Raw genomic sequence first — 27,981 nt, forward strand, 5'->3', positions numbered from 1 at the left:
AGTTTTCTTATGTTTATTGTTTATGTGGCATATCTTTGAGTCTTTATATTTGTAGATATTTGTACGTATCTATATAGGTAGCCTGATTATAATTGGGTCTTCCTATGTACTATTTCTATAGTTATCTTTTTTAAATCACAAATATGATCATGTTATATTGCTGTATCAAAACTTTCAATAGCTCTACATTGCTTATAGATAAAATTCAAACTCTATAAGTGCAATTCATAGATTTTATAGTTTTTAATCTTTGGCCTCTTATGGGCAAGCCTTTAATAAAATTATTATAATCTCATGCTTGAGTAAACAAAATAAAAATTGAATTCATAAACTTATGCTCTGTTGGATAACAGGAGGAAGTAATAGAAATTAAGCACCCATAACTAAAGAGTTAATGGTTAGATTATAGTTTGTTTTGCTCAGTAGCTAGAGCTATGCTAACCAGTATGGTACCCACTGGCCAAATGTGTTATATTTAAATTAATTAAAATAAATCAAATTAAAAAGTCAGTTTCTCAGCTCCAGTAGCCCACATTTGAAGGACTAATAGCTACCATATTGGACAGGGTGGAAAATGTTCCTATTGTTGCAGAAAGTTTTGTTGTATAGGACTTGTCTAGAGCAGAGGTTGACAAAATTTTTATGTGAAAGGCCAATAGTAAGTTTTTAGGCTTTGTGGGCCATATGGTCTCTGCTGCAGCTATTCAACTTTGCTGTTACAGGGCAAGACAGGCATGGATAATATATAAACAACTAGGTTGGCTATATTATGGTAAAGAATTATTAAAAACAGGCAGTGGCTGGATTTGATCTGTGAGCTGTAGTTTGCTGACCCATGGTTGTCTAGAACATTGAATTAAATTCTTGACACCTCATTTAGAATGGTACGTTGACAAAGTGAGCCCATCCTGAAGGAATGAGGCAATATAAAACCATTCCATAGGAATATATAATAAAAAAAATTAGAAATTTTAGAATAGTTAAGAGAAAGGTTTAGGAGTGATGATAACTCTTCAAATATTTCTCAGCTATAATGTGAAAAGAGGAATTAGACTTCTTTGTGATTAAGGAACACAGAACAATGACCGTTGCATGAAAGTTACAGGAAGAGCCTTTTAGTAAAATGTAAGTACAAACTGGGTTGATAGAATAGTGAGTTAAGTAATAAGTGCTAATAAATTAAAGTGATTTATGCATAAGGTGAGGTTTGAATTCAGTGACCTGTATGACTTTTTTTTTAAATAAAAAATTCCAGGGCTCTGCCCATTAAATCCTCAGTTATCATATTTAGTTTGGGAATTTACTTAATGACTTGTTTTCTCTTTTTAAAAAATTTTAGCCAAAGAGAAATTCATAATTCTCTTCACAACTCTATTTGAGCAGTTTATTTTGAATGTGTGTGTGCTTTGATTGTCATGATTTGTTTATGTCCTTAAATAGGCAGAAAACCAAAAGCTTTTAGATGAGAAGAAACAATTTGAGAAGATTGCTGAAGAATTAAAAGGAGCAGAACAAGAACTAACTGGGCTTCTCAAAACCAGAGAGGTTTGTTTAAAAAGGATACATTTTTTTCTTTCAAGTGTTTTGTTAGTAGGATACGGATTTACATTGTAGATTATGGTGTGGCTGTTAGATTTGTGCAAGATTGCTTCACAAAATTCCTCTGGAAGATGTGTTCCTGCTACATTTAGTATGCTGACAATTGATTTAAAGCACATTTAAAGAACCTGCATATTATAATGAGGAAGTGAAAGGTCAACATTTTAGATACCAATAGTATACATAATGCCATGGCTTATAACAATTACATTTCTTGATGTCTTGAGTATTTCTTAATTGATACATTTAAATTTTAGCCTTTATTAAGTTCTTAGCTTACAGTAGTTTTTATAGTGCTCATGTTATAATTTTAGAATGTCTTTTATTTTTGAAAGGTATGTTTTCAGTCTATTACAGTATTACATTGTAATTGTCTTTCTAATATAGTAAGAACAGCTTAGTTTTTCAAGTACAGCCTGATTTCATTAACTAATGCATTTCTTCTTAATAATGTGACATTTTAATTGAAATTAATTACTTGGTAGTATAAAATTGACAATAGTATTTTGTAATATGTAAATATAATTTTACTGGTTGAGCTTCAGAATATCAAGATGGAATTTACTTACAGTATTGCATTTGTCATTGCTCATTGTTTTAAAATTATAATGACTATGGCATTAAATCAATTTAAATTTTAAAAATTTGATATATTTTTGCCAAAGATATAACTTGCTTACATAGAGTGACCGTACTTTTTAAGTGAGAAAATTGTAAAAACATTTGCTGTGATAATACATGTTTATTTTCCAGAAAAAAGTACATGATTTGGAAATACAGTTAACTGCCATTGCAACAAGTGAACAGCATTATTCAGAACAGGTTAAAGAGCTGAAAACTGAGCTTGAAAATGAGAAGTATGTTTTCTTTTTTTTTTTTTTAATTAATTTATTTATTTATGGCTGTGTTGGGTCTTCGTTTCTGTGTGAGGGCTTTCTCTAGTTGCGGCAAGTGGTGGCCACTCTTCATCACGGTGCGTGGGCCTCTCACTATCGTGGCCTCTCTTGTTGCGGAGCACAGGCTCCAGACTCGCAGGCTCAGTAATTGTGGCTCACGGGCCTAGTTGCTCCACGGCATGTGGGATCTTCCCAGACCAGGGCTCGAACCCGTGTCCCCTGCATTGGCAGGCAGACTCTCAACCACTGTGCCACCAGGGAAGCCCGAAAAGTATGTTTTCTATCTATAAAGTAGCTTATGTGTTCAATTCCTAAGCTTTCTGTAATACTGTAAAGTATTAACTACTTTCCAAAGTAGGTAATACTAAATTAGTAAATTATGTGTAATACTTTTTTGAATAGGCTTAAAGTTGTGTTTTATTTCTGATTAAAGATCAAAATAATGTGTCAGTTTCATTGTTAAAGGAAGTATATATTATTGACATAAGAAGAGTATATATCACAAACTTGAGAACTGCATGAGAAGAGCGATATGTTCTTTTCTTGGAGATTATTTAGTTCCTCATAAAAACAATCATTTGTAGTTGTAACTAGTTATTTTGATTGTTTTACTAAATTACTACATAAGTTTGTATTGATGAAATGACAAAATATAAATTCATTTCTCACATTGTCCAAACATAATATTTAGTTGTTTCACCTACTTAGTAAATTTAATTTCTAGAGAAAGTGGGAGGAAATGATTGTTGTGTTGTTACTCAGGGAGAACTAAACTGAAGTAGGCAATCTAGTGGTGAGCATGATTTTTGCTTTCTGGTTGCTTCTCAACTCTAGATTAAAATGAGAAATAAGTAATTTACTCAGCATCTTGTCACTTCTCTTTCAACTCCGATTCTCAGCTTTCTGGTACCTTTTCAACAGTACTTTTGTAGGGGCTCTGGGTAAAATTCATCTATTAACCAAAATTCCTTTAATGAATGAGCTGATTAATATAAATTTGTGTTATCCTTGGTATATTTGCTTTTTCAACTTTTCATTTTTTAATTAAAACTCTTTGATGAGTTTCCAGTATCAGTAAGTAGGAGATAATAGGTGATTCTGAAATTATTCCATAGAGCCACACACTCCCCTTCCCTCATTTAAAATTGATCCTGGCTGCAACCAGTAACAGCAGTAATCTCTCTTCCAATGTAGAATATTTGAGACCTTGTAAGAGCAGTTTAAGTGTTGTGCATGTGCACAAAGTTTTATTTATTTTAATAAAAATATTTTAGTTAAAAATAGTTAATGTCTCATGTACTATTAAATCACGAGAAATTTGAAACAGTTTCTAAGAGACAGTCTACTAGAAAGAAAATATTATATGAAAAAAATAAATACTTTTCAAAATTTGTGGAAAGATAAACAGGGAAGTGGTATGGAGACTATGCAAGGAAATATGTAACATCTTGAAAAACTTACTATAGAAAATTTTCAAATATATACAACGTTAAGAGGGAATATTGTAATGAACCAGCATAAAGCTATCACCCAGCTTCAAAAATTTTTAACTAATGGCCAATCCTCTTTCATTTGTAACCCCAGCCCTTCCTTTCTTTCCCCTAAGATTATTTTGGATAAAATTCCACATCATATAATTTTAAATGTAAATATTTTGGTATGACATGTTTTTTAAAAAACAGGCTTAAGAATGCTGAACTAACTGCAAGCTGCAAAAGGCTTTCACTGGAAAACAAAGAACTAGCACAAGAAACAAGGGATATGGCCCTAGAACTCAAGAAACAGCAAGAAGATATTAATGTGAGTAGAAAAAGAAAGTCCCAGTGACTTAGTTTTCTTACTGTAAAGTTAAGGGGTTAGAATAGATTACCTCTAAAGTTTCTTCCAGCTTTAAAAGTCTGATTATTTTAGATTATCTGATTATCTTTTTCTTCTAAATACTTTGTTTTAGAAGAAAAATATGCATATTGAGGTAGTAATAATATGCATACAATGATGAATAAAGTATCATTCCTCTTTAGTTTACGACTCAATAAAAAAATAAATGCTCAAATAACTTAAAACAGTATATCATATGTATTGTTTGGGGGACAAAGTGTTATCAGAGTTCACAGGATCACTTCTGCCTTGGGGAAAGAGAAAGAGAAGGCTTCAGAGAGAATACAGCATTGATTTTTGCCTTAAAAAAATGAATAATTATCAGTTCAGTCGGTAGCAATGAGTGGAAAAGCATTCCTTGAAGCCATAGCAATATGAACAAAGGACACAAGTCTCAAAGAATCACTGGGAAACAGCAAGTAAGACTTGTTTTTTTAGCTACTATATAGAGATTATTAGGGAAATAGAGTAAGGCTGGAAAACTAGTGTGTAACTGTATAAGTTAAATAACCCATTCTCTTGCTTTATATATAACTAAATAAATTTTAAGACAGATAAAGGTCTTGAATATTAATTTCAATTTTATTTTTGTTGAAACAAAATAATTAATATAAACCACACTGATTATTTCTTTAGAACAGCAAAAAGCAAGAAGAAAGGATGTTGAAACAAATAGAAAATCTGGAAGAGACAGAAACACAATTAAGGCAAGACTAGTGCATTGGCCTTTTTTGACTGGCCCAAAATAGTATTTCTTTTCTATTAACTTGTTGTAGTTAATTTAGATTAATCTTATGTTGAATATAGTATAAAATAAAAAATTAGACTTAAATCATTGCTTTGGAATCCTGCTTAAAAATAAAATTGTAATAATGTCTATTTTATACTTAGTTTGAAATAGTGATATTAGATGTAGAAATTAATTTTAAAGTATCATAAACTTTCTAACATTTAATATTTATTTAAGAAAGTATACTAGTCCTATGCCAGAAAATTTAGAAGAGATATTTTAAAAATTTAATATTACTTTAAGCATTATCTGTGTTTCTAGTTGTTTTCACAATCATCTATTTTAATGTTTGTATGCCAGTCAGTCAAGTGGATATAACAATATTTTAATTTGGATATTTACATTTTCCAGTTTTTCACTATCATAAAGAATACTGCAGTAAACATTTTGGGACATACAGATTTTTTTCTTATAGGATAAATTTCCAGTGTGAATTTTTTGAGTCATAGGAATAATTATTTCAATTACTTTTTATAGACCAGTGGTTTCTAATAGGTTTTATCGGTTGTAAACCATGCAATACAACCAATATTTTATGAAAACGCTGGTTCCAAATGTTTTAATTACTTTTGGGTATTATCATTAACTTACTTGATAATATAACAGGTAGAAACAACTCATAGTTCTTATGACTTATAATTTTCATGTTTTTGGTAAGCTTTGGAATTTTTCGTGTGTGTTTGCTAGAGTTTCTTCTCTGTAAATTGCTTATACCTGTTGCCCACTAATATTTTGATATCTTGATTATTTTCTTACTCATTTATTTAAGCTTTAAAAAACATATTAATCCTTTATCTTATTTTATTTAAAGCACATATTTTCCCTAACCTGTTGTTTTCCTTTCACTTTGGGTAATTTTTTTGTTATACAGAAGTTTTTAAAAAAAATTTTGTATTAAATCTAATTCTTTCCTTTTGAAATTTTTTCCCATTGCTTTTTTTTTCACACACACACACACACACACACTGTATTTATTTTTACAAGAGATAAATAGACTGACACCAAGCATTGTACATGGATGACCACAACAAAAGCAACAATGATTGCAATGACCAAACATTCCCATTGCTTTTATACTTACAAATCTTTTTCCTGCCTGCAATCAAATATTAATATTTTCTTTAGTTACTTTAAAAATTGATATATTTAAAAATCAATATATTGATATTTGGTTTATCTTTCTCTTTTTCAAATAATGAAAAACATTTCAAGGTATCAATTTACTTTCTAACACTACTGTAGATCTGTGACCTGGTTTTTGATATGCAGTGTTTTCATGTTTATATTTTCTAAATAATCTGTTTTTGTATTTTAAGTTTCCTTTTAATCCATTAGTAATTTAGACGATTTGTAAATATTTGGGGGCTCTTGTTTGTACTTACATTCTGATGTATTAAGTTTTGATTTGTTTGATTAAAGAATGTGGTCATTAAAACTTAGCTATTGTAAATTATTTGATATTTCCTTAGACCTAATATATCTCCCTCATAGGACTGTCTGGGGATTACATGAGGAAATGTGAATAAAGTGCTGAGCACAGTGCCTGGCACTTAACTGTTACTATTTTCCATATTTGGAAAGTCATCTTTTACTATGCTTCTAAAGATTACTTATATCCTTTATGCTTACTTTTCTTCTTCAGAAGTAACTGTTATTTATAGATTAAATCTGTGATTAAGCCGCTGTACATTTTGGGGATAAAAAGTGAAGATATTTTTTAGGGAAAGGCTGCTTTTAATTTAAGAGAATTCAAGTTGTTTGGAAAATATCTTTTTGTACATCTACCTACTCTATGGACTTACAGAACTGTAAATAAAAATATATTTAGGAAAAGTAAGAATATGCCAATTAAAAATTTTAAACTCAGTTGAAGAGTAAACACCCTAGATTCAGTTTTTACAAGGCCAAGTTATTCCACGTGATTGAATACTATTCCATGCATTTACATTAGACCCAGTAATATATCAGTTGTAGTAACAAGAGAGTCTACAATTAGAAATAGCTTTAAATATCCTTCTGAGACAAAATACCATTGTTTTCATATGCAACAGACAGATTTTAAATTGAAAAAAATTTGAAAGGATAATACATGCATGTGGTGTAAAAATCAAAAGGACAAAGGGACATGGGGAAAGAAAACTGTTTTGCTTGGCTTTTGTCTTCCCAATACCCAGTTTCCCTCCCCAGAGGTATCATGGTTTTTTGTGTATGTTTCCAGAGATACTCTGTACGTATATAAGGATACAAGTATATGCAAATATCTCAGTCATGTAGTTCTTCTTTAAAATCACTGGTATGTATGTCCCTAATTTATCTGTACAACATTATGACTATGTCTTAGAATGATGACTAATTTATGACTAAGAAAACAGTAAAGTGAAATCTTGACTTAAATAAGAAATAAGTTTTCCTATCTAGGAGTTTCTTTTTTTATGGAAAAATGTCTATAAAGATCTAAGTAATTTCACAATAAATGTATAAATTAATTTAAATGTAGAAGTGTGCTTATTGACATTAATGCATGAAAAATTATCAAACAAAATGAAAATATAAACCAACAAAAAATTAAATAGTCAACCATTTTAGAAATTCCAGAAAGGGAATAAAATGAAAATATAGATTTTATTACAATGTCACTCTTCCATTTCTTTAAGGAATGAACTGGAATCTGTGAAAGAAGAACTAAAACAGAAAGGAGATGAAGTTAAATGTAAATTGGACAAGAGTGAAGAAAATGTATGTTGTATTTAATAAAAGGTTCTATCACAAAATTTTAAATCATAAAAGCAATACATGTCAAAAAAAAGTATACTATTGTATAAATAATTAGTGGGCCAAGGGCTGTTGTAGGCTATTGACCTTAAAAATATGGGCCACGTTGGGTTATTTTGCTTATGTGGTTTATATCTAGAAGAAATAGTGGCATGATTCTAAATTTCTTTAAATAGTGAGCATTTATAAATGTTGATTTATATTTTAGGCTAAATAAAAGGCTCATGCTTTATTAATATGAAATATACTGATAAATTGATTAGTAAATTTGTGTTGTGCATTGGTGGAAATGATTTCAAAGAGTTGGGATAGGAAGAAGGCTTTTAGGGAAGATTATCACAAAAGTGGAATAGTATAAAGTATGTGATGTGATTATAGTATATAATGTACATAGAGGGAGAAAAGGGTGCCAAAATAGATTGTGCTGATCAACCTAGATTGTGAAAGCCTTGACTGTGTTTTTTCATTCATTCCACAAATATTATTGACTACCTACGATGTGCCAGGCACTGTTCTGGGTGCTAAGTTTGGTTTTAATTTGTTTTGGTGGACAATAGTGATCTAATTAAGTTTTTTTATTAGACAAGTAACATTTTTAATTTTTAAGAATGGAATAGGGAGAGGTGAAAGGCACTGGAATAAGTTGGAAGGCTATAAAAATAGTCTTGAAAGCTCTGAAAAAAATCTTAGAGAGGACTCTGGCCTAGTTTAACTCACTTATACCTGAGCCATTCATTGCAATTAGGGGATAGAGTAATCTGTCTAAGCCTGAGCTGCATTGCCATCCTTGGAGACATATCAGTCTCCATCAAGCTTTATGAACTAAGCAGGATTACTGTGAAATTTACACTGAAAGAGTCTTTGCAGGAAAGGATGCTGGCCAGACCAAAACATAGGTCTTCTATGTAATTGCTGTTGGAGCCCATGGAAAGGGCATCTATCTAAACTTGAGTCAGGACAAGCTTCCTGGAAGAAGCAACATTCATTTTGAAACCTCTGATTAATAGGAATTAGTGGAAGGCAGAGGTGTGGGCACAAGTATATCAGGGAGAAGAAGAGTCTTCCAAGTTACAAACACACACACACACACACACACACACACACACACACACACACATTGTATATGAAGTATGAGAGAGCCCATCATATTTAAGCAACTAGACAAAGTTTATCTTGGCTGAAAGGTGGAGTTTAAGATAGTGGTGAGAGTGGAGAGAGGAGGGAAAGATGAGAGATGAGGAGATGAGAGTGAACAGATGAAGATGGGGAAAAATGAGGGTGGGGAAAAATGAGGGTGGCGAAAAATGAGGGTAGATCATTTAAGGCCACATAGCTATATTTAGGAGTTTGAGGTTATTGAAGAGTTTTCACCTGAGAAGTGTCATAATTTTATTTATACGTTGGAGAGTTTTAAGACTATTGGAATAGTCTGAGGCTGAGATGAACTATATTTTTAAGGGCTTGCAATGAGCCAGGAACATTCTAGATTATGTGTGTTATCTTAAACTGGAAGTCATTTTTGTCCTCATTTTATGAATTAGGAAGTCGGGCCTTCAAAGGGTAAAAACTTGAAAAGCTACCTGACTAAGAAGTGGTAGAGCTGCCTCTCTAACATTCTTTAGACTATATCACATTTTTTTTCTCAAAAAGCTATTTTTTCTTTCAGTTTCATATTTATTAGTTAAATTCAACCCGAAAAAAATGAATTTAATCTCCTAAAGACTTGGTATGTAATTCACTACTTTAAAATTTGTATCAGAGGCTGCTTCAAAACACTAATTTTAAAAGTTGGTGTAGGGAAGAACATGAATTTGATGTTTAATGTAAAATAAAAATCTTCCACTAAGAACTTAAATTTATTTTACCAAAGTAGAAAATATTAATGATGAGTTAAGGAAAAAAAAAACAAAATGCAAGACAAATTGATAGCATGTTTCAGCTTTCCATGGTTGGATTTCAGTTTACCTACTGAAACAGTTTCCTGGAAAGAATTCAAATTGCAAATATTTCTTGGATATTTTGCCTGACATTGAAATTCATTACACTCTTCTTTTATCCCAATCCACTACGTTAGTTCAGACATTTATTATTTCATACGTAGTTTATCTGAGCCTTTGTTTTCTCATCTCTAAAGTGGGGATAATAATACCTACTTTTCTATATCATTGGATTGTTACAAAGTTCAGTTTAACAAATGTTTGTGAAAGACATATTTAACAGATTATAAACATTTATATATAGTTTTAAAAAATTCAGTATAAACTGGGAAAGCTAATAAAATATTGTAAAGTGATACTACGCTAAGATAAGAATAATGAACATTGACATATAGACACAAAAAGAATTTCTTTTTTAAAAAAGGTTACTGAACTAAACTGGGAGAGCTGATAACTGTTTTTGTAGAAATATAAGACTAAGCTTTATAATTCCATGTCTAAAAGATACTCAGAAAATAGAAATTCTGTTAACATTTTTTAAAAATCTGATGTCAAATAATGTTTTTTAGGCTCGAAGCATTGAATGTGAAGTCGTAAAAAAAGATAAACAAATGAAGATATTAGAAAACAAGGTATTATCAAATGTGAAAAATATTTAGGAATAGAGACTTTGTAACAAAATATGTATGGCTAGATTCTTTAGGGCCAACCTTTACATTGTCCTGTACAAAGAAATCTCAATTCCACTTTGAAGGCTTTCAGGAATAGTATAGGATTTTTTTTTTTAACATCTTTATTGGAGTATAATTGCTTTACAATGGTGTGTTAGTTTCTGCTTTACAACAAAGTGAATCAGCTATACATATACATATATCCCCATATCTCCTCCCTATCCCACCCCTCTAGGTGGTCACAAAGCACTGAGCTGATTGCCCTGTGCTATGCGGCTGCTTCCTACTAGCTATCTATTTTACATTTGGTAGTATATATAAGTTCATGCCACTCTCTCACTTTGTCCCAGCTTACCCTTCCCCCTCCCAGAGGAATAGTATAGGATTTTTACTGCAGATTTCTTTGAAGAGGCTCTGGCATTAGTAGTTTTTGCATAATGCTTCAAAGAGCAAAGCTTCATTAAACTGCTCTTTAGCTATCTCTTCCCTTTCCCCAAATTTCATTCTCTCATCAGCTGCACTTGTTGTGGATATCTTTAGAGTGGCAAGATGCTTTTAAAAATCATTCTTAGATATCTCTCCAATTCTTATAATCAAGGGAGCTGCAGAAAAATTTCTGCTTTCTTTATGTGAAATGTTTTTACTGCCTGGCTGGCAATACCAATTCACTTTTCCCTTCTCTGCCCTTCACCACACACTTGTCTTAAACTTGACCTTCTGTATAGTGAGTCAGTGAGTAGTCCCTTGGAAAGCATAGTTCACTTTCTGAAACTCTGACCTCTAATAATTAACACTATTTTCTTCTACCTAGAATTCTGGTGAATAAAATTCTTTGATTTTTTGTACATGGATTATTTGACTTAAAAATAACTGTAATAGTTTAAAATCTTTTCAAGAATTTCTGGGTATTCCATCAAATATATTAATTAGTCCTAAATTTGGATATTATTTAAATTTAAAAGGATTGAAAACTTAAGTTACTTTAATTTTCATTAGTTTATTCAGAAATAAGGGACAGTGAGATGGGCCAGTCAAAATGACAAAGTTGATAGATCTGATGTCATTATCCTTTTAGTAAAATATACATATTTTTTTGAACTGTCATAATTACAGTTATAAAGATGGTTTTTATAATATGTAGTAATGTCAGTTATAAAGATAGTTTTTTAGGAAAAGCTGAGTAGCAGAAAAATATGATCATCAATATTAACTCTCAAGGGAATAAGTTTTGATGGTCTGAAGAACGGAGAAATACATAAAACATGTGCTTTTTTGGGCAAAGTTAATAATCTGGTGATACTTCAAACTGATATTTTAAAAATTTGTTCGGCATTCATGTGGTAAGGCCAAGAAGTAACCTATTTTCCTGTCTATTGAGTTTTAAATTTTAATTACATTTTTCATTACTGAAGTTTTAATTAGTTCTTTTTAAAATCTGCTCAATTGTCTTTTATGGTCTCTCATTTCTTTTTCATAGTTTCAAGTCTTTAATTTTAAAAAATATTTAATATATTGTAATATGATATTCTTTGTCTGATAATATCAATATCTGAAGTCTTTTTCAGGTCTGATTTTGCTCTTTGTTCTTTCTGCTTTTTATTCTTTGAGCCTTATTTATGTTTTTTGATTCCTTGGTTTTTTATCTGTGGTAGTTCTTTGAGGCTTGTGTTGAAATTGGTATCCTCCCAGAAAGATTTTCTTGGGGACACTACTAACGAGGAGCCCATTTTAAAGTAAATTCTCCAACTGAAGTTTTTTGAGATATAGAGATAGCATGAATCTAGCTATAAATGACCGCCCCGCTCCCCTCCCCAATATAAGGCCACTTCATGGCTACAAATTTTCAGGACAGTTTTCATACCATTCACTCAGTGCCAAGATCAAGACAGACAGGTTTCCTTACTGTACCCTTCTGTGTGGCAGATTTATTTCTTGTTTATGCTTTCACTGAGTAGGTAGTCCTTTGGGTTTGTGACTCTGTACAGGGTTCTCTTGTTGGATTCTCTACCTTTAGTGAGCCCTGAGTTTTATCTCCTATCTCTTTTACCCTAGGTAGGTTCAGCAGATACCCGTAGGCCAAATGCTGGCTTTGATGCTAGCCCCAAACCTACTGTTACTACACTTTAAAGTTGTAATTTCAAGTAGGCAGATTCCTTATGTTTTAGACATTTACTTTTAAATTATTTTTATCGGGAAAGTTGTTCAGAGTATCTAGGTGATTTTTCTGTCAAAAATGGAAGTCTTTGATTTTTTTAATAAATAAAAATTATATACACAGAGAGTTTCACCTAATATGTTTATACCTGCCAATTGGCATGATAATCAATAAAATGTTTCTCACTTTTCTATGGCTTTTCTTCCTCAGTTTCCTTTTGAGTTTTCTGAAATAGACCATTGAGGGGGATGGTGCACGTTAAAACTTAGATAAATCACTTGCAAACCTCAGTATCATACCTTATTCAGTTTCAGAATAGTTGCTGACTATGACTACATATGACTGTTTCAAGAAAAATATTTAACACAGCATTTTGTGCTAATGGTGGATATTAAAATTTTTTTCCGTTGGATTTTCTTTCTACTTTGATGGAAATTAGAACAGCTTATATATCTGTGATGTTTTAGGACCCTTTAGAAATCTGTGCTGCTTTTATGGTACTCCATATATTTCTTGGGCTAGTACCTCTTAGTCCAATTCTACATGTGTAGTCAGGTGAAATAGTCCCTCAAAGTGAGATATTACAAAAAATGATTTAGATGGTATTTCTGTAAGAGGAATTAGAATGTATTTAGGAGGAGATAGAGTATTATAAGTAAAAGAGATCTCATAAATGATAAATGGGGAATAATGAATAAGAAAGAAGACAAATTATAGTTAATCCTCTGGCTGGCTTTCCAAAATCCAAGTGATTATATAATTCAGCCCTCTGTATGGGATTGAGTAAAAGGTACTTTTCCCTTAAAGTAATTGAAGTCATGTGTTCTTTAAGTAGATTAAGACATTTTAAGAATTTCAAACTTGTGCTGAGGTAATCTATTGAAATTTGTACTTGTTCACATAATTTTTGACATTAATGGAATTATTTAACGACATGATTTTTGAAGTGATCTCTATGCTAATATTTTTGTTAGTTTGAAATTATTTATTTTGACTGGAATATTGAATAAAATATTTTAAATTTCTCTTGATTTTTTAGTGTAACAATTTAAGGAAACAAGTTGAAAATAAAAGTAAGTTTATTGAAGAACTCCAGCAGGAGGTATGTACTGATTCTCAAAATAAAACTATTAAAAAAAAAAAACCTATGTTTTCACTACAGTTTTAGAGAATAATGCTTTCGTTTCTTTACTTTAGTAATTTTAGTCTAAGTCAGTGACAGTGCAAGTTTGAATTACTTTGATATTAAACATAATTCTTTATTTTTAACTTTTAACAGAATAAGGCCTTAAAAAAAAAAAGTACAGCAGAAAGCAAGCAACTGAATGTTTATGAGATAAAGGTATTTGGAATCCTTATTTTTGTTTTAAAAATACTAGCACATAGATGAGAATTTAGGAATTTTAAGCCCTTTATTTATATTGTAGCAATTATTTTTAATCATTATCTTTTGAGATTGTGGGGATCAATCCTTTTAATTGTAGTAGAGTGCACATCTTTGGTTTATCTATGTTAAAATCATCTAAGCAGCTTAGAATATATGTACGTGTATGTATATATATGTCTTCATATTCCTTACCCATACATTGAAAATTGAGCTTGAGTAGGTTTGGGGTGGAGCCTTGGAATTGTTAGTCTGGATACAAAAGTCAAGGCCACACTATATGCTCCCTGCAAGAGACACACTTTATTTAATATAAAGATAAAAGGAAGTTGAAGTAAAAATATGGAAAAAGATATATCATATACCATACAAACAGTAAGCATAGAAAAGCTGGAATGACAATATTTATAACACATAAAATAGATTGAAATACAAGGAGTATTATCAGAGATCCTAAGGAGCATTTGATAATGATAAAGGTATCAGTTCATCAGGAAGATATAACAGTCATGAATGTATTTGTTCTTAATAGCAGAGCTTCAATATACATGAAGCAAAAACTTAAAAAACTAAAATGAGAAATAGATAATTTCATTATTGTATTTGTGGGTTGTAATAGCCCTCTTTCAGCAATTGATGCAACTAGAAGAAAATTGGTAAGAATATACAAAATTTGAACAACATTATTAACTACCTTGACTTAATTGACATTTGTAGAACATTATAGCTACAACTGTAAATTCTTTTGAAGTGCACTTAGGTTGTTTACCAAGATAGACCATATGCTGGGCCATACATTTAAAAATATTAAAGTCTTAGAGAGTATATTCTCTCACTACAACAGAATTCAATTACAAATAAGTAACCATAGGATATCTGGAAAAGCCTAAATATTTGGAAATTAAGCATTATACTAGTAAATAACTCATGGGCCAAAGAAGAAATCACAAGGAAAATTAGAAATTATTTTAAACTGAATGATCATAAAAATACAATATGCCAAAATTTGTGGGATGCAACTAAAGCAGTTCTTGTAGGGAAATTTATAAATAATGTTTATTTTAGAAAAGGAGAAATAACCTAGGTTTTCATCCAGATACTGAAAAGAGGTGAGCAAATGAAACCCATAGAAAGTAGACTAAAGGAAATAATAAAAATGAAAAGAGAGATCAAAGAAATAAGAGAGACAAAGACAAAAATTAATGAAATCAGAAGTTGATTCTTTGAAAATATTAATAAGATTGATAAGCCCCTAGCAGGGTTGATTACAAAAGGAGAGAGAGTAAAATTCACTGAAGGCAGGAATAAAATAGGACATTACCATATAGATACTGTAAATATTAAAAGGATAACAAAGGAATGTCATGGACAATATTATATCAATAAATCTGAAACTTAGATGAAATGGGCAAATTTCTTTTTTAAAAAATTTAATCAAATTTAACTTTTTCATACAGCAGGTTCTTATTAGTTATCGATTTTATACATATTAGTGTATATATGTATCTCCCAATTCTTCCCACCGCCACCACCACCCCCACCCCCGCTTTTCCCCCTTGCTGTCCATACGTTTGTTCTCTACATCTGTGTCTCTGTTTCAGCCTTGCAAACCAGTTCATCTGTACCATTTTTTCTAGATTCCACATATATGCGTTAATATGTGATATTTGTTTTTCTCTTTCTGACTTACTTCACTCTGTATGACAGTCTTTAGGTCCATCCACATATTTGCAAATGACCCAATTTCGTTCCTTTTTATGGCTGAGTAATATTCCATTGTATATATGGGCAAATTTCTTGGAAAACCTAACTTCCTAAAAACTTACACAAGATGAAACAGTACATCTGAAGAGCCATATATCAGGGAAATTGAATTTGTCATCAAAAATCTCCTAGAGAAGAGATATACCATGTTCTTGGATTGGAAGAATCAATATTGTGAAAATGACTATGCTACCCAAAGCAATCTACAGATTCAGTGCAATCCCTATCAAACTACCAATGGCATTTTTCACAGAACTAGAAGAAAAAAATCTTAAAATTTTTATGGAGACACAAAAGACCCTGAATAACCAAAGCAATCTTGAGAAAGAAAAATGGAGCTGGAGGAATCAGACTCCCTGACTTCAGACTATACTACAAAGCTACAGTAATCAAGACAATATAGTACTGGCACAAAAACAGAAATATAGATCAATGGAACAGGATAGAAATCCCAGAGATAAACCCATGCACCTATGGTCAACTAATCTATGACAAAGGAGGCAAGGATATACAATGGAGAAAAGACAGTCTCTTCAATAAGTGGTGCTGGGAAAGCTGGACAGCTACATGTAAAAGAATGAAATTAGAACACTCCCTAACACCATACACAAAAATAAACTCAAAATGGATTAAAGACCTAAATGTAAGACTGGACACTATAAAACTCTTAGAGGAAAACATAGGCAGAACACTCTATGACATAAATACAGCAAGATCTTTTCTGACCCCCCTCCTAGAGTAATGGAAATAAAACCAAAAATAAACAAATGGGACCTAATGAAACTTAAAAGCTTTTGCACAGCAAAGGAAACTATAAACAAGACAAAGAGACAGCCCTCAGAATGGGAGAAAATATTTGCAAACGAATCAACAGACAAAGGATTAATCTCCAAAATATATAAAGAGTTCATGCAGCTCAATATCAAAAAAACAAACAACCCAATCAAAAAATGGGCAGAAGATCTAAATAGACATTTCTCCAAAGAAGACATACAGATGGCCAAAAGCACATGAAAAGATGCTCAACATCACTAATTATTAGAGAAATGCAAATCAAACCTACCATGAGGTATCACCTCACACCAGTCAGAATGGCCATCATCAAAAAAATCTACAAACAAATGCTGGAGAAGGTGTGGAGAAAAGGGAACCCTCTTACACTGTTGGTTGGAATGTAAATTGATACAGCCACTATGGAGAACAGTATGGAAGTTCCTAAAAAAACTAAAAAGAGAATTACCATATGACCCAGCAATCCCACTACTGGGCATATACCCAGAGAAAACCATAATTCAGAAAGACACATGCACCCCAGTGTTCATTGCAGCACTATTTACAATAGCCAGGTCATGGAAGCAACCTAAATGCCCATTGACAGACGACTGGATAAAGAAGATGTGGTATATATATACAATGGAATATTACTTATCCATAAAAAGGAACGAAATTGGGTCATTTGTAGAGATGTGGTTGGACCTAAAGACTGTCATACAGAGTGAAGCAAGTCAGAAAGAGAAAAACAAATATCATATATTAATGCATATTTGTGGAATCCAGAAAAATGGTACAAATGAACCGGTTTGCAGGGCAGAAATAGAGACACAGATGTAGAGAACAAACGTATGGACACCAAGGGGGGAAGTGTGGGGGGGTGGTGTGGTGGGACAAATTGAGAGATTGGGATTGACATGTATACACCAGTATGTATAAAATAGATAACTAATAAGAACCTGCTGTATAAAAAAAATTAAATAAAATTCAAAAAAATCTCCTAGAGAAAATCCTGATCTGGACGTTCTCAGGTGAATTCTAACACACACTTCAGGAAGAAATAATGCCAGTGTTCTACAAATTCTTTCAAAAAATAGAAGAGGGGAAACAATTCTCAACTAGTTTTTTGATACAAAATCCTGATAAAGATATTACAAGAAAAAAAAATTACAGACCAGTATCCTTTATAGAGACATAAAACCCTTAACAAAATATGAGTAAATATAATCTAGCAATATATTAAAACTATATTACATTGAATAAGTGGGGGTTTTAGAAATGTAAGTTTGGTTTAAAATTTGAAACTATCAGTGTAATTTACTGTATCAAGTGATTAAATAGAAAAATATAATCAGCTCAATGATTGCAGAAAAACATTTGACAAAATTCAGCACTCATTCTTGATAAAAAATTTTCAACAAAACTAGGCATAAAAGGAGACTTTATCAGTCTAATACAGAATACCTACAAAATACCTAGAGCTAGCATCATACTTAATGATGAAAGACTGAATACTTTCTCTTTAATATCAAGAACAGTGTCTGCTCTTATTACCCCATTCAACATTGTATTGGAGGTTCTAGCTAGTACATTAAGGCAAGCAAAAGGAATAAAGTTATATAGATTGTAAAACAATATGTAAAACTGTTTCTTCTTAAGCGATGTGATGATCTACACTGAAAATTCTAAGGTTTCTACAAAGTCACTAGTGTACTAGTGACTTAAGCTAAGTGAACTAGCACTATTCATAAAAATATAATAAATTAGACTTCATCAAAATCTGAAAGATCTGCATATCAAAATGCATCATTAAGAAAATAGGCAAAGTACAAAGAAGGCGAAAATACTGACAAAAATATTTGTTTGACAAATAACATATATCCAGAATATATAAAAAACTCTTAAAACTCAACACTAAAAGACAAATATTCCAATTCAAAATTGGCAAAAGACAACTACAAACAACCTGGATTGGAAATGGGCAAAGGACTTGAATAAATATTTCTCCACAGAAGATGTATAAATGGTATATAGGTACATGAAAAGATCTTCAACATCACTAATCATTAAGAAAATGCAAATCAAAACCACAATGAGATGCCACCTCACATCCATTAGGATGGGTACTATTAAAAAAAAACATAACAAATGTTTATGAAATTGTAGAGAAATTGGAATCCTTGTACACTGTTGGTGGGATGTCAAATGGTGCCATTGCTATGGAAAGCAATCTGGTGGTTACTCAAAAATTAAAAATTGAATTAACATATGATCTGGTAATTCCACCTCTGTGTATATACCTAAAGAATTGAAAGTAAGGTCTGAAAGAAATATGTATACACCCGTGTTTTTAGCAGCATTATTCACAATAGCTGAAAGGTAGAAGCAACTCAACGTTCATTGACTAATGAGTAGGCAATATGTGACATATACATACAATGAAATTTTACCCAGCCTTAAGAAAGAAGGAAATTCTGATATATGCTACAGCATGAATAAACCTTGGGGACATAAGCTAAATGAAAGAAGCCAGTCACAAAAAGACAAATATTATTCTACTTATGTGAGGTACCTAGAGTTGTCAAATTTATGGGCTAGAGAGTGGTGGTTGCCAGGGGCTGTGGGAGGGGGGTAGTGGGGAATTATTTAATGGGTATAGAGTTTCAGTTTTATGAGATAAAGAGTTCTGGGGATTGGTTGCATAACCATGTGAATGAACTGTATGGTTTAAAAAGGTTAAGATGGTAAATTTTATGTTATGGGTATTTTACCATAATAAAAATTAAAAAGTGGGCAAAAGACTTGAATAGACACTTCACAAAGGAAATATACTAATGACTGATTAGCTCATGAAGAAATATTTAACACTATTAGTTACAGAAATAAAAATAAAATCACAATGGGATATCACTACACCCCTAAGCAGGACTAGCCACATAATATGTAAGGCTCAGTGCAAAATGAAAAGGTGGGGCACCTAGTTCAAATATTCTTAAAAAATTCAAAATAGGCTGGAAACTAATCAGAGAGCACTGTATGACTACACAGGTCTCACACCTATGAAAGTGGGCCCTACCTACAAGAATGGTTGAAATTTTATTGATTCATCTGTTGATGGACATTTAGGTTGCTTCTATATCTTGACTATTGTAAATAATGCTACAAGGAACATAGGGGTACATATATATTCTGAATTAGTGTTTTTGTTTTCCTTAGAAAAACACCCAGAAATGGAATTGCTGCATCATAGGGTAGTGTTCTTTTTTAATTTTCTGAGGAACTTCCATACTGTTTTCCATAGTGACTGTACCAATTTATATTTCTACTGACAGTGCATGAGGGTTCCCTTTTCTCCACATCCTCATCAATGCTTGTTATTTGTTGTCTTTGAGGATAGTCTTTCTGACAGGTGTGAGGTAATATCTCATTGTGGTTTAAAAAATTTTTATTGGAGTATAGTTGATTAACAATGTGTTAGTTTCATGTGTACAGCAAAGTGAGTCAGAAATATATGTATATATAGCGTACTGTATTGTGTATATATATATATACACACACACACATATATATATATATATAATGGTTGTACCAATTTACATTTTACCAATTTACATTCCAAACAATGTTCCCTTTTCTCCACACCCTCTTCAGCATTTGTTTATTGTTTGTAGATTTTTTTGAGGATGGCCATTCTGACAGGTGTGAGGTGATACCTCATGGTAGTTTTGATTTGCATTTCTCTAGTAATAAGTGATGTTGAGCATCTTTTCATGTGCTTTTGGCCATCTGTATGTCTTCTTTGGAGAAATGTCTATTTAGATCTTCTGCCCAGTTTTTGATTGGATTGTTTGTTTTTTTAATATTGGGCTGTGTGAGCTGTTTGTATATTTTGGAGATTAATTGCTTGTCGGTCACTTTGCTTGCAAATATTTTTTCCTGTTCTGTGGGTTGTCTTTCCATTTTGTTTATGGTTTCCTTTGCTGTGCAAAAGCTTTTAAGTTTAGTTAGGTCCCATTTGTTTATTTTTGTTTTATTTTAGTTACTCTAGGAGGTGGATCCGAAAAGGTATTGCTACAATTATGTCAGAGAGTGTTCTGCCTATGTTTTCCTCTAAGAGGTTTATAGTATCCGGCCTTACATTTAGGTCTTTAATCCATATTTAGTATATTTTTGTGTATGGTGTTAGGGAGTGTTCTAATTTCATTCTTTCACATAAAGCTGTCCAGTTTTCCCAGCACTGCTTATTGAAGAGGCTGTCTTTTCTCCATTGTATATTCTTGCCTCCTTTGTCGTAGGTCAGTTCACCATAGGTGCGTGAGTTTATCTCTGGACTTTCTATCCTGTTCCATTGAGCTATATTTTTGTTTTTGTGCCAATATTATACTGTTTTGATTATTGTAGCTTTGTATTGTCTGAAGTCAGGGAGCCTGATTCCTCCAGCTCCATTTTTCTTTCTCACGATTGTTTTGACTATTTGGGGTCTTTTATGTTTCCATACGAATTAAAAAATTGTTTTGTTCTATTTCTGTAAAAAAGGCCATTGGTAATTTGCTGGGGTTGCATAGAGTCTGTAGATTGACTTGGGTAGTGTAGTCATTTTGACAACATTGATTCTTCCAATCCAAGCACGTGGTATATTTCTCCATCTGTTTGTGTTATCTTTGATTTCTTTCATCAGCATCTTATAGCTTTCAGAGTACAGGTCTTTTGCCTCCTTAGGTAGGTTTATTCCTAGGTATTGTATTCTTTTTGATGCGATGGTAAATGGGATTGTTTCCTCAATTTCTTTTTCTGATCTTTTGTTGTTAGTGTATAAGAATGCAACATTTCTGTGTATTAATTTGGTATCCTGCAACTTTACCAAATTCATTGATGAGCTCTAGTAGTTTTCTGGTAGCATCTTTAGGATTTTCTGTGTATGGTATCATGGCATCTGCAAACAGTGACAGTTTTCCTTTTTCCTTTGCAATATGGATTCCCTTTATTTCTTTTTCTTCTCTGTTTTCCATGGCTAGGATTTCCAAAACTATGTTGGATAAAAGTGACAAGAGTGGACATCCTTGTCTTGTTCCTGATCTTAGAGGAAATGCTTTCAGTTTTTCACCATTGAGAATAAGGGTTTCTGTGGGTTTGTCATATATGGCCTTTATTATGTTGAGGTGGGTTCCCTCTATGCCAACTTTCTGGAGAGCTTTTAACATAAATGGGTGTTGAATTTTGTCAAAAGCTTTTCCTGCATCTACTGAGATGATCATATGGTTTTTATTCTTCAGTTTGTTAATATGGTGTGTCCCACTGATTTGCATATATTGGAAAATCCTGCATCCCTGGGATAAATCCCACTTGATCATGGTGTATGATCCTTTTAACGTATAGTTTATTGGATTCGGTTTGCTAGTATTTTGTTGAGGATTTTTGTGTCTCTGTTCATCCGTGTGTAATTTTCTTTTATTGTGGTATCTTTGTCTGGTTTTGGTATCAGGGTGATGGTGGCCTCATAAAATGAGCTTAGGAGTGTTTCTTTCTCTGCAATTTTTTGGAAGAGTTTCAGAAGGATAGGTGTTAACTCTTCTCTAAATGTTTGATACAATTTGCCTGTGAAGCCATCTGGTTCTGGACTTTGGTTTGTTGGAAATTTTAAAATCACAGTTTCAATTTCAGTACCTGTGATTGGTCTGTTCACGTTTTCTATTTCTTCCTGGTTCAGTCTTGGGAGATTGTACCTTTCTAAGAATTTGTCCATTTCTTCTAGGTTGTCCATTTTATTGGTGTGTAGTTGCTTGTAGTAATGTCCTAATTTTATTGATTTGAGCTCTTTCCCTATTTTTCTTGATGAGTCTGGCTAAAGGTTTATCAATTTTGTTTATCTTTTCAAGGAACCAGCTTTTAGTTTCATTGATCTTGTTTTCTTTGTCTCTATTTCATTTATTTCTGCTCTGATCTTTATGATATTTTTCCTTCTACTAACTTAGGGCTTTGTTTGTTTTTCTTTCTCTAGTTGCTTTAAATGTAAGGTTAAGTTGTTTATTTGAGATTTTTCTTGTTTCCTAAGGTAATATTGTATTGCTGTAAACTTTCCTCTTAGGACTACTTTTCCTGTGTCCCGTAGATTTTAGATTGTCATGTTTCATTGTCATTTTTCTCTAGGTATTTTTTGATTTCCTCTTTGATTTCTTCAGTGATCCATTGGTTGTTTAGTAACATATTGTTTAGCCTCCTCGTGTTTATGTTTTTTACAGTTTTTTCCTGTAATTTCTTTCTTTTATTTTTATATTTAATAAACTTATTTATTTACTTATTTTATTTTTGGCTGCTTTGGGTTCTCGTTGCTGCTCACAGACTTTCTTTTAGTTTCGGTGAGTGGGAGCTACTCTGTTGCGGCGCGTGGGCTTCTCATTGTGGTGGTTTCTCTTCGTTGCGGAGCACAGGCTGTAGGTGTGCAGGCTCAGTAGTTGTGGTACGTGGGCTCTAGAGTGCAGGCTTCAGTAGTTGTGGTGCACAGGCTTAGTTGCTCCGCGGCATGTGGGATCTTCCCGGACCAGGGCTCAAACCCGTGTCCGCTGCACTTGCAGGTGGATTCTTAACCACTGCACCACCAGGGAAGCCCCTCCTGTAATTTATTTCTAATCTGAGAGTGTTGTGGTTGGAAAAGATGCTTGATATGATTTCCATTGTCTTAAATTTACCGAGGCTTGATTTGTGGTCCAAGATGTGATCTATCCTAGAGAATATTTTGTGTGCATCTGAGAAGAAAGTGTATTCTGGTGCTTTTGGATAGAATGTTTTATAAATATCAATTAAGTCTGAATGGTCTAATGTGTCATTTAAGGCCTGTGGTTCCTTATTGATTTTCTGTCTGGATGATATGTCCATTGGTATAAGTGGGATGTTAAAGTCCCCCACTTTTATTGTGTCACTGTCAATTTCCCCTTTTATGGTTGTTAGCATTTGCCTTATATATTGAGGTGCTCCTATGTTGGGTGCATATATTTTTACAATTGTTATATCTTCTTGGATTGTTCCCTTGATCATTATGTAGTGTTCTTCCTTATCCCTTGTAACAGTCTTTATTTTTTTATTATTTTTTTTAACATCTTTATTGGAGTATAATTGCTTTACAGTGTTGTGTTAGTTTCTGCTGTATAACAAAATGAGTCAGCTATATGCATACGTATATCCCCATAACCTCCCGATCATGTGTCTCCCTGTTATCCCACCCCTCTAGGTGGTTGCAAAGCACCGAGCTGATCTTCCTCTGCCATGCAGCTGCTTCCCACTAGCTATCTGTTTTACATTTGGTAGTGTACCTGTGTCAATGCTACTCTCTCACTTCGTCCCAGCTTACCCTTCCCCCTCCCTGTGTCATCAAGTCCATTCTCTACGTCTTTGTCCTTATTCCTGTCCTGCCCCTAGTTCATCAGAACCATTTTGTTTTTTAGATTCCATATATATGTGTTAGCGTACGGTATTTGTTTTTCTCTTTCTGATTTACTTCACTCTGTATGACAGACTCTCGGTCCATCCACCTCACTACAAATAACTCAATTTCGTTTCTTTTTATGGCTGAGTAATATTCCACTGTATATATGTGCCACATCTTCTTTATCCATTCATCTGTTGATGGACACTTAGGTTGCTTCCATGTCCTGGCTATTGTAAATAGTGCTGCAGTGAACATTGTGGTACATGACTCTTTTTGAATTATGGTTTTCTCAGGGTATATGCCCAGTAGTGGGATTGCTGGGTCATATGGTAGTTGTATTTTTAGTTTTTTAAGGAACCTCCATACTGTTCTCCATAGTGGTTGTATCAATTTACATTCCTACCAACAGTGCAAGAGGGTTCCTTTTTCTTCACATCCTCTCCAGCATTTATTGTTTGTAGATTTTTTGATGATGGCCATTCTGACCGGTGTGAGGTGATACCTCATTGTAGTTTTGGTTTACATTTCTCTAATGATTAGTGATATTGAGCATCTTTTCATGTGTTTGTTGGCCATCTGTATATCTCCTTTGGAGAAATGTCTATTTAGGTCTTCTGCCCATTTTTGGATTGGGTTGTTTGCTTTTTTGATATTGAGCTGCATGAGGTGCTTGTATGTTTTTGAGATTAATCCTTTGTCAGTTGCTTCATTTGCAAATATTTTCTCCCATTCTGAGGGTTGTCTTTTCATCTATATTTATGGTTTCCTTTGCTGTGCAAAAGCTTTTAAGTTTCATTAGGTCCCATTTGTTTATTTTTGTTTTTATTTCCATTTCTCTAGGAGTTGGGTCAAAATGGATCTTGCTGTGATTTATGTCATACAGTATTCTGCCTATGTTTTCCTGTAAGAGTTTTATACTGTCTGCCCTTACATTTAGGTCTTTAATCCATTTTGAGTTTAATTTTGTGTATGGTGTTAGGAAGGATTCTAATTTCATTCTTTTACATGTAGCTGTCCAGTTTTCCCAGCACCACTTATTGAAGAGGCTGTCTTTTCTCCATTGTATACTCTTGCCTCCTTTATCAAATATAAGTTGACCATATGTGCATGGGTTTATCTCTGGGCTTTCTCTCCTGTTCCATTGATCTGTATTTCTGTTTTTGTGCCAGTACCGTATTGTCTTCATTACTGTAGCTTTGTAGTATAGTCTGAAATCCGGGAGCCTGATTCCTCCAGCTCCATGTTTCTTTCTCAAGATTGTTTGGCTATTCGGGGTCTTTTGTGTTTCCATACAAATTGTGAAATTTTTTGTTCTAGTTTTGTGAAAAATGCCATTGGTAGTTTGATAGGGATTGCATTGAATCTGTAAATTGCTTTGGGTAGTATAGTCATTTTCACAATGTTGATTCTTCCAATCCAAGAACATAGTATATCTCTTCATCTGTTGGTATCATCTTTAATTTCTTTCATCAGTGTGATGTAGTTTTCTGCATACAGGTCTTTTGTCTCCTTAGGTAGGTTTATGCCTAGGTATTTTATTCATTTTGTTGCAATGGTAAATGGCAGTGTTTCCTTAATTTCTCTTTCAGATTTTTCATCATTAGTGTAAAGGAATGCAAGAGATTTCTGTGCATTAATTTTGTATCCTGCTACTCTACCAAATTCATTGATTACCTCTAGTAGTTTTCAGGTAGCATCTTTAGGATTCTCTATGTATAGTATCATGTGATCTGCAAACAGTGACAGTTTCACTTCTTCATTTCCAATTTGTATTCCTTTTATTTCTTTTTCTTATCTGATTGCTGTGGCTAAAACTTCCAAAACTATGTTGAATAATAGTGACGAGAGTGGGCAACCTTGTCTTCTTCCTGATATTGGAGGAAATGGTTTCAGTTTTTCACCATTGAGAACCATGTTGGCTGTGGGTTTGTCATATATGACCTTTATTATGTTGATGTAGTGTCCCTCTATGCCTACTTTCTGCAGGGCTTTTATCATAAATGGGTGTTGAATTTTGTTGAAAGCTTTCTCTGCATCTATTGAGAGTATCATATGGTTTTTATCCTTCAGTTTGTTAATGTGGTATATCACATTGTTTGATTTGCATATATTGAAGAATCCTTGCATTCCTGGGATAAACTCTACTTGATCATGTTGTATGGTCATTTTAAGTATTGTTGGATTCTGTTTGCTAGTATTTTGTTGAGGATTTTGGCATCTATGTTCATCAGTGAATTTGGCCTGTAGTTTTCTTTTTTTGTGACATCTTTGTCTGGTTTTGGTATCAGGGTGATGGTGGCTTTGTAGAATGAGTTTGGGAGTGTTCCTCCCTCTGCTATATTTTGGAAGAGTTTGAGAAGGATAGGTTTTAGCTCTTCTATAAATGCTCGATAGAATTCGCCTGTGAAGCCTGGGCTTCTGTTTTTTGGAAGATTTTTAATCACAATCTCAATTTCAGTGCTTGTGATTGGTCTGTTTATATTTTTTATTTCTTCCTGGTTCAGTCTCGGAAGGTTGTGCTTTTCTAAGAATTTGTCCATTTCTTACAGGTTGTCCATTTTATTGGCATATAGTTGCTTGTAGTAATCTCTCATGATCCTTTGTATTTTTGCAGTGTCAGTTGTTACTTCTCCTTTTTCATTTCTAATTCTGTTGATTTGAGTCTTCTCCCTTTTTTTCTTGGTGAGTCTGGCTAATGGTTTGTCAATTTTGTTTATCTTCTCAAAGAACCAGCTTTTAGTTTTATTGATCTTATCTATTGTTTCCTTCATTTCTTTTTCATTTACTTCTGATCTGATCTTTATGATTTCTTTCCTTCTGCTAACTTTAGGTTTTTTTTCTTCTTTCTCTAATTGCTTTAGGCGTAAGATTAGGTTTTATTTGAGATATTTCTTGTTTCTTGAGGTAGGATTGTATTGCTATAAACTTCCCTCTTAGAACTGCTTTTGCTGCATCCCATAGGTTTTGGGTCATTGTGTTTTCATTGTCATTTGTTTCTAGGTATTTTTTGATTTCCTCTTTGATTTCTTCAGTGATCTCTCGGTTATTTAGTACTGTATTGTTTATCCTCCATGTGTTTGTATTTTTTACAGATTTTTTCCTGTAATTGATATCTAGTCTCATAGCCTTGTGGTCGGAAAAGATACTTGATATGATTTCAATTTTCTTAAATTTTCCAAGGCTTGATTTGTGACCCAAAATATGATCTATCCTTCAGAATTGTTCCATGCGCACTTGAGAAGAAAGTGTATTCTGTTGTTTTTAGGTGGAATGTCCTATAAATATCAATTAAGTCCATGTTGTTTAATGTGTCATTTAAAGCTTGTGTTTCCTTATTCATTTTCACTTTGGATGATCTGTCCATTGGTGAAAGTGGGGTGTTAAAGTCCCCTACTATGATTGTGTTACTGTCGATTTCCCCTTTTACGGCTGTTAGCATTTGCCTTATGTATTGAGGTGCTCCTATATTGGGTGCATAAATGTTTACAATTGTTATATCTTCTTGGATTTATCCTTTGGTCATTATGTAGTGTCCTTCTTTGTCTCTTTTAACGGTCATTATTTTAAAGTCTGTTTTGTCTGATATGAGTGTTGCTACTCCAGATTTCTTTTGATTTCTATTTTTATGGAATACCTTTCTCCATCCCCTCACTTTCAGTCTGTATGTGTCCGTAGATCTAAAGTGGGTCTCTTCTAGCATATATATGGGTCTTTTTAAAATTCTTTCAGCCAGTCTGCATCTTTTGGTTGGAGCATTTAATCTATTTACAATTAAGGTAATTATTGGTATGTATGTTCTTATTGCCATTTTCTTTTTTTTTATAAGCAGATATTCATTTTTTAAATTATTATTTATTTATTTATTTATTTATTTATTTATTTATTTATTTATTTTGGCTGTGGTGGGTCTTCGTTTCTGTGCGAGGGCTTTCTCCAGTTGC

General features: G+C 32.8%; 1 protein-coding gene across 1 annotated transcript in view; it reads left to right on the plus strand.

The window, feature by feature from the left end:
- Positions 1–27,981, plus strand: part of SYCP1 (synaptonemal complex protein 1) — a 168,643-nt gene that overhangs the window by 90,371 nt on the left and 50,291 nt on the right. The window contains exons 16-22 of the mRNA XM_059919118.1: positions 1,441–1,545; positions 2,353–2,456; positions 4,178–4,295; positions 5,010–5,080; positions 7,818–7,899; positions 13,738–13,800; positions 13,978–14,040. Of these exons, the coding sequence (XP_059775101.1) occupies positions 1,441–1,545; positions 2,353–2,456; positions 4,178–4,295; positions 5,010–5,080; positions 7,818–7,899; positions 13,738–13,800; positions 13,978–14,040 (606 nt within the window). The remainder of the gene's footprint in view (positions 1–1,440; positions 1,546–2,352; positions 2,457–4,177; positions 4,296–5,009; positions 5,081–7,817; positions 7,900–13,737; positions 13,801–13,977; positions 14,041–27,981) is intronic.

The sequence above is a fragment of the Balaenoptera ricei genome, chromosome 1 (genome assembly GCF_028023285.1).
Source record: "Balaenoptera ricei isolate mBalRic1 chromosome 1, mBalRic1.hap2, whole genome shotgun sequence".
Lineage (NCBI taxonomy): Eukaryota > Metazoa > Chordata > Mammalia > Artiodactyla > Balaenopteridae > Balaenoptera > Balaenoptera ricei.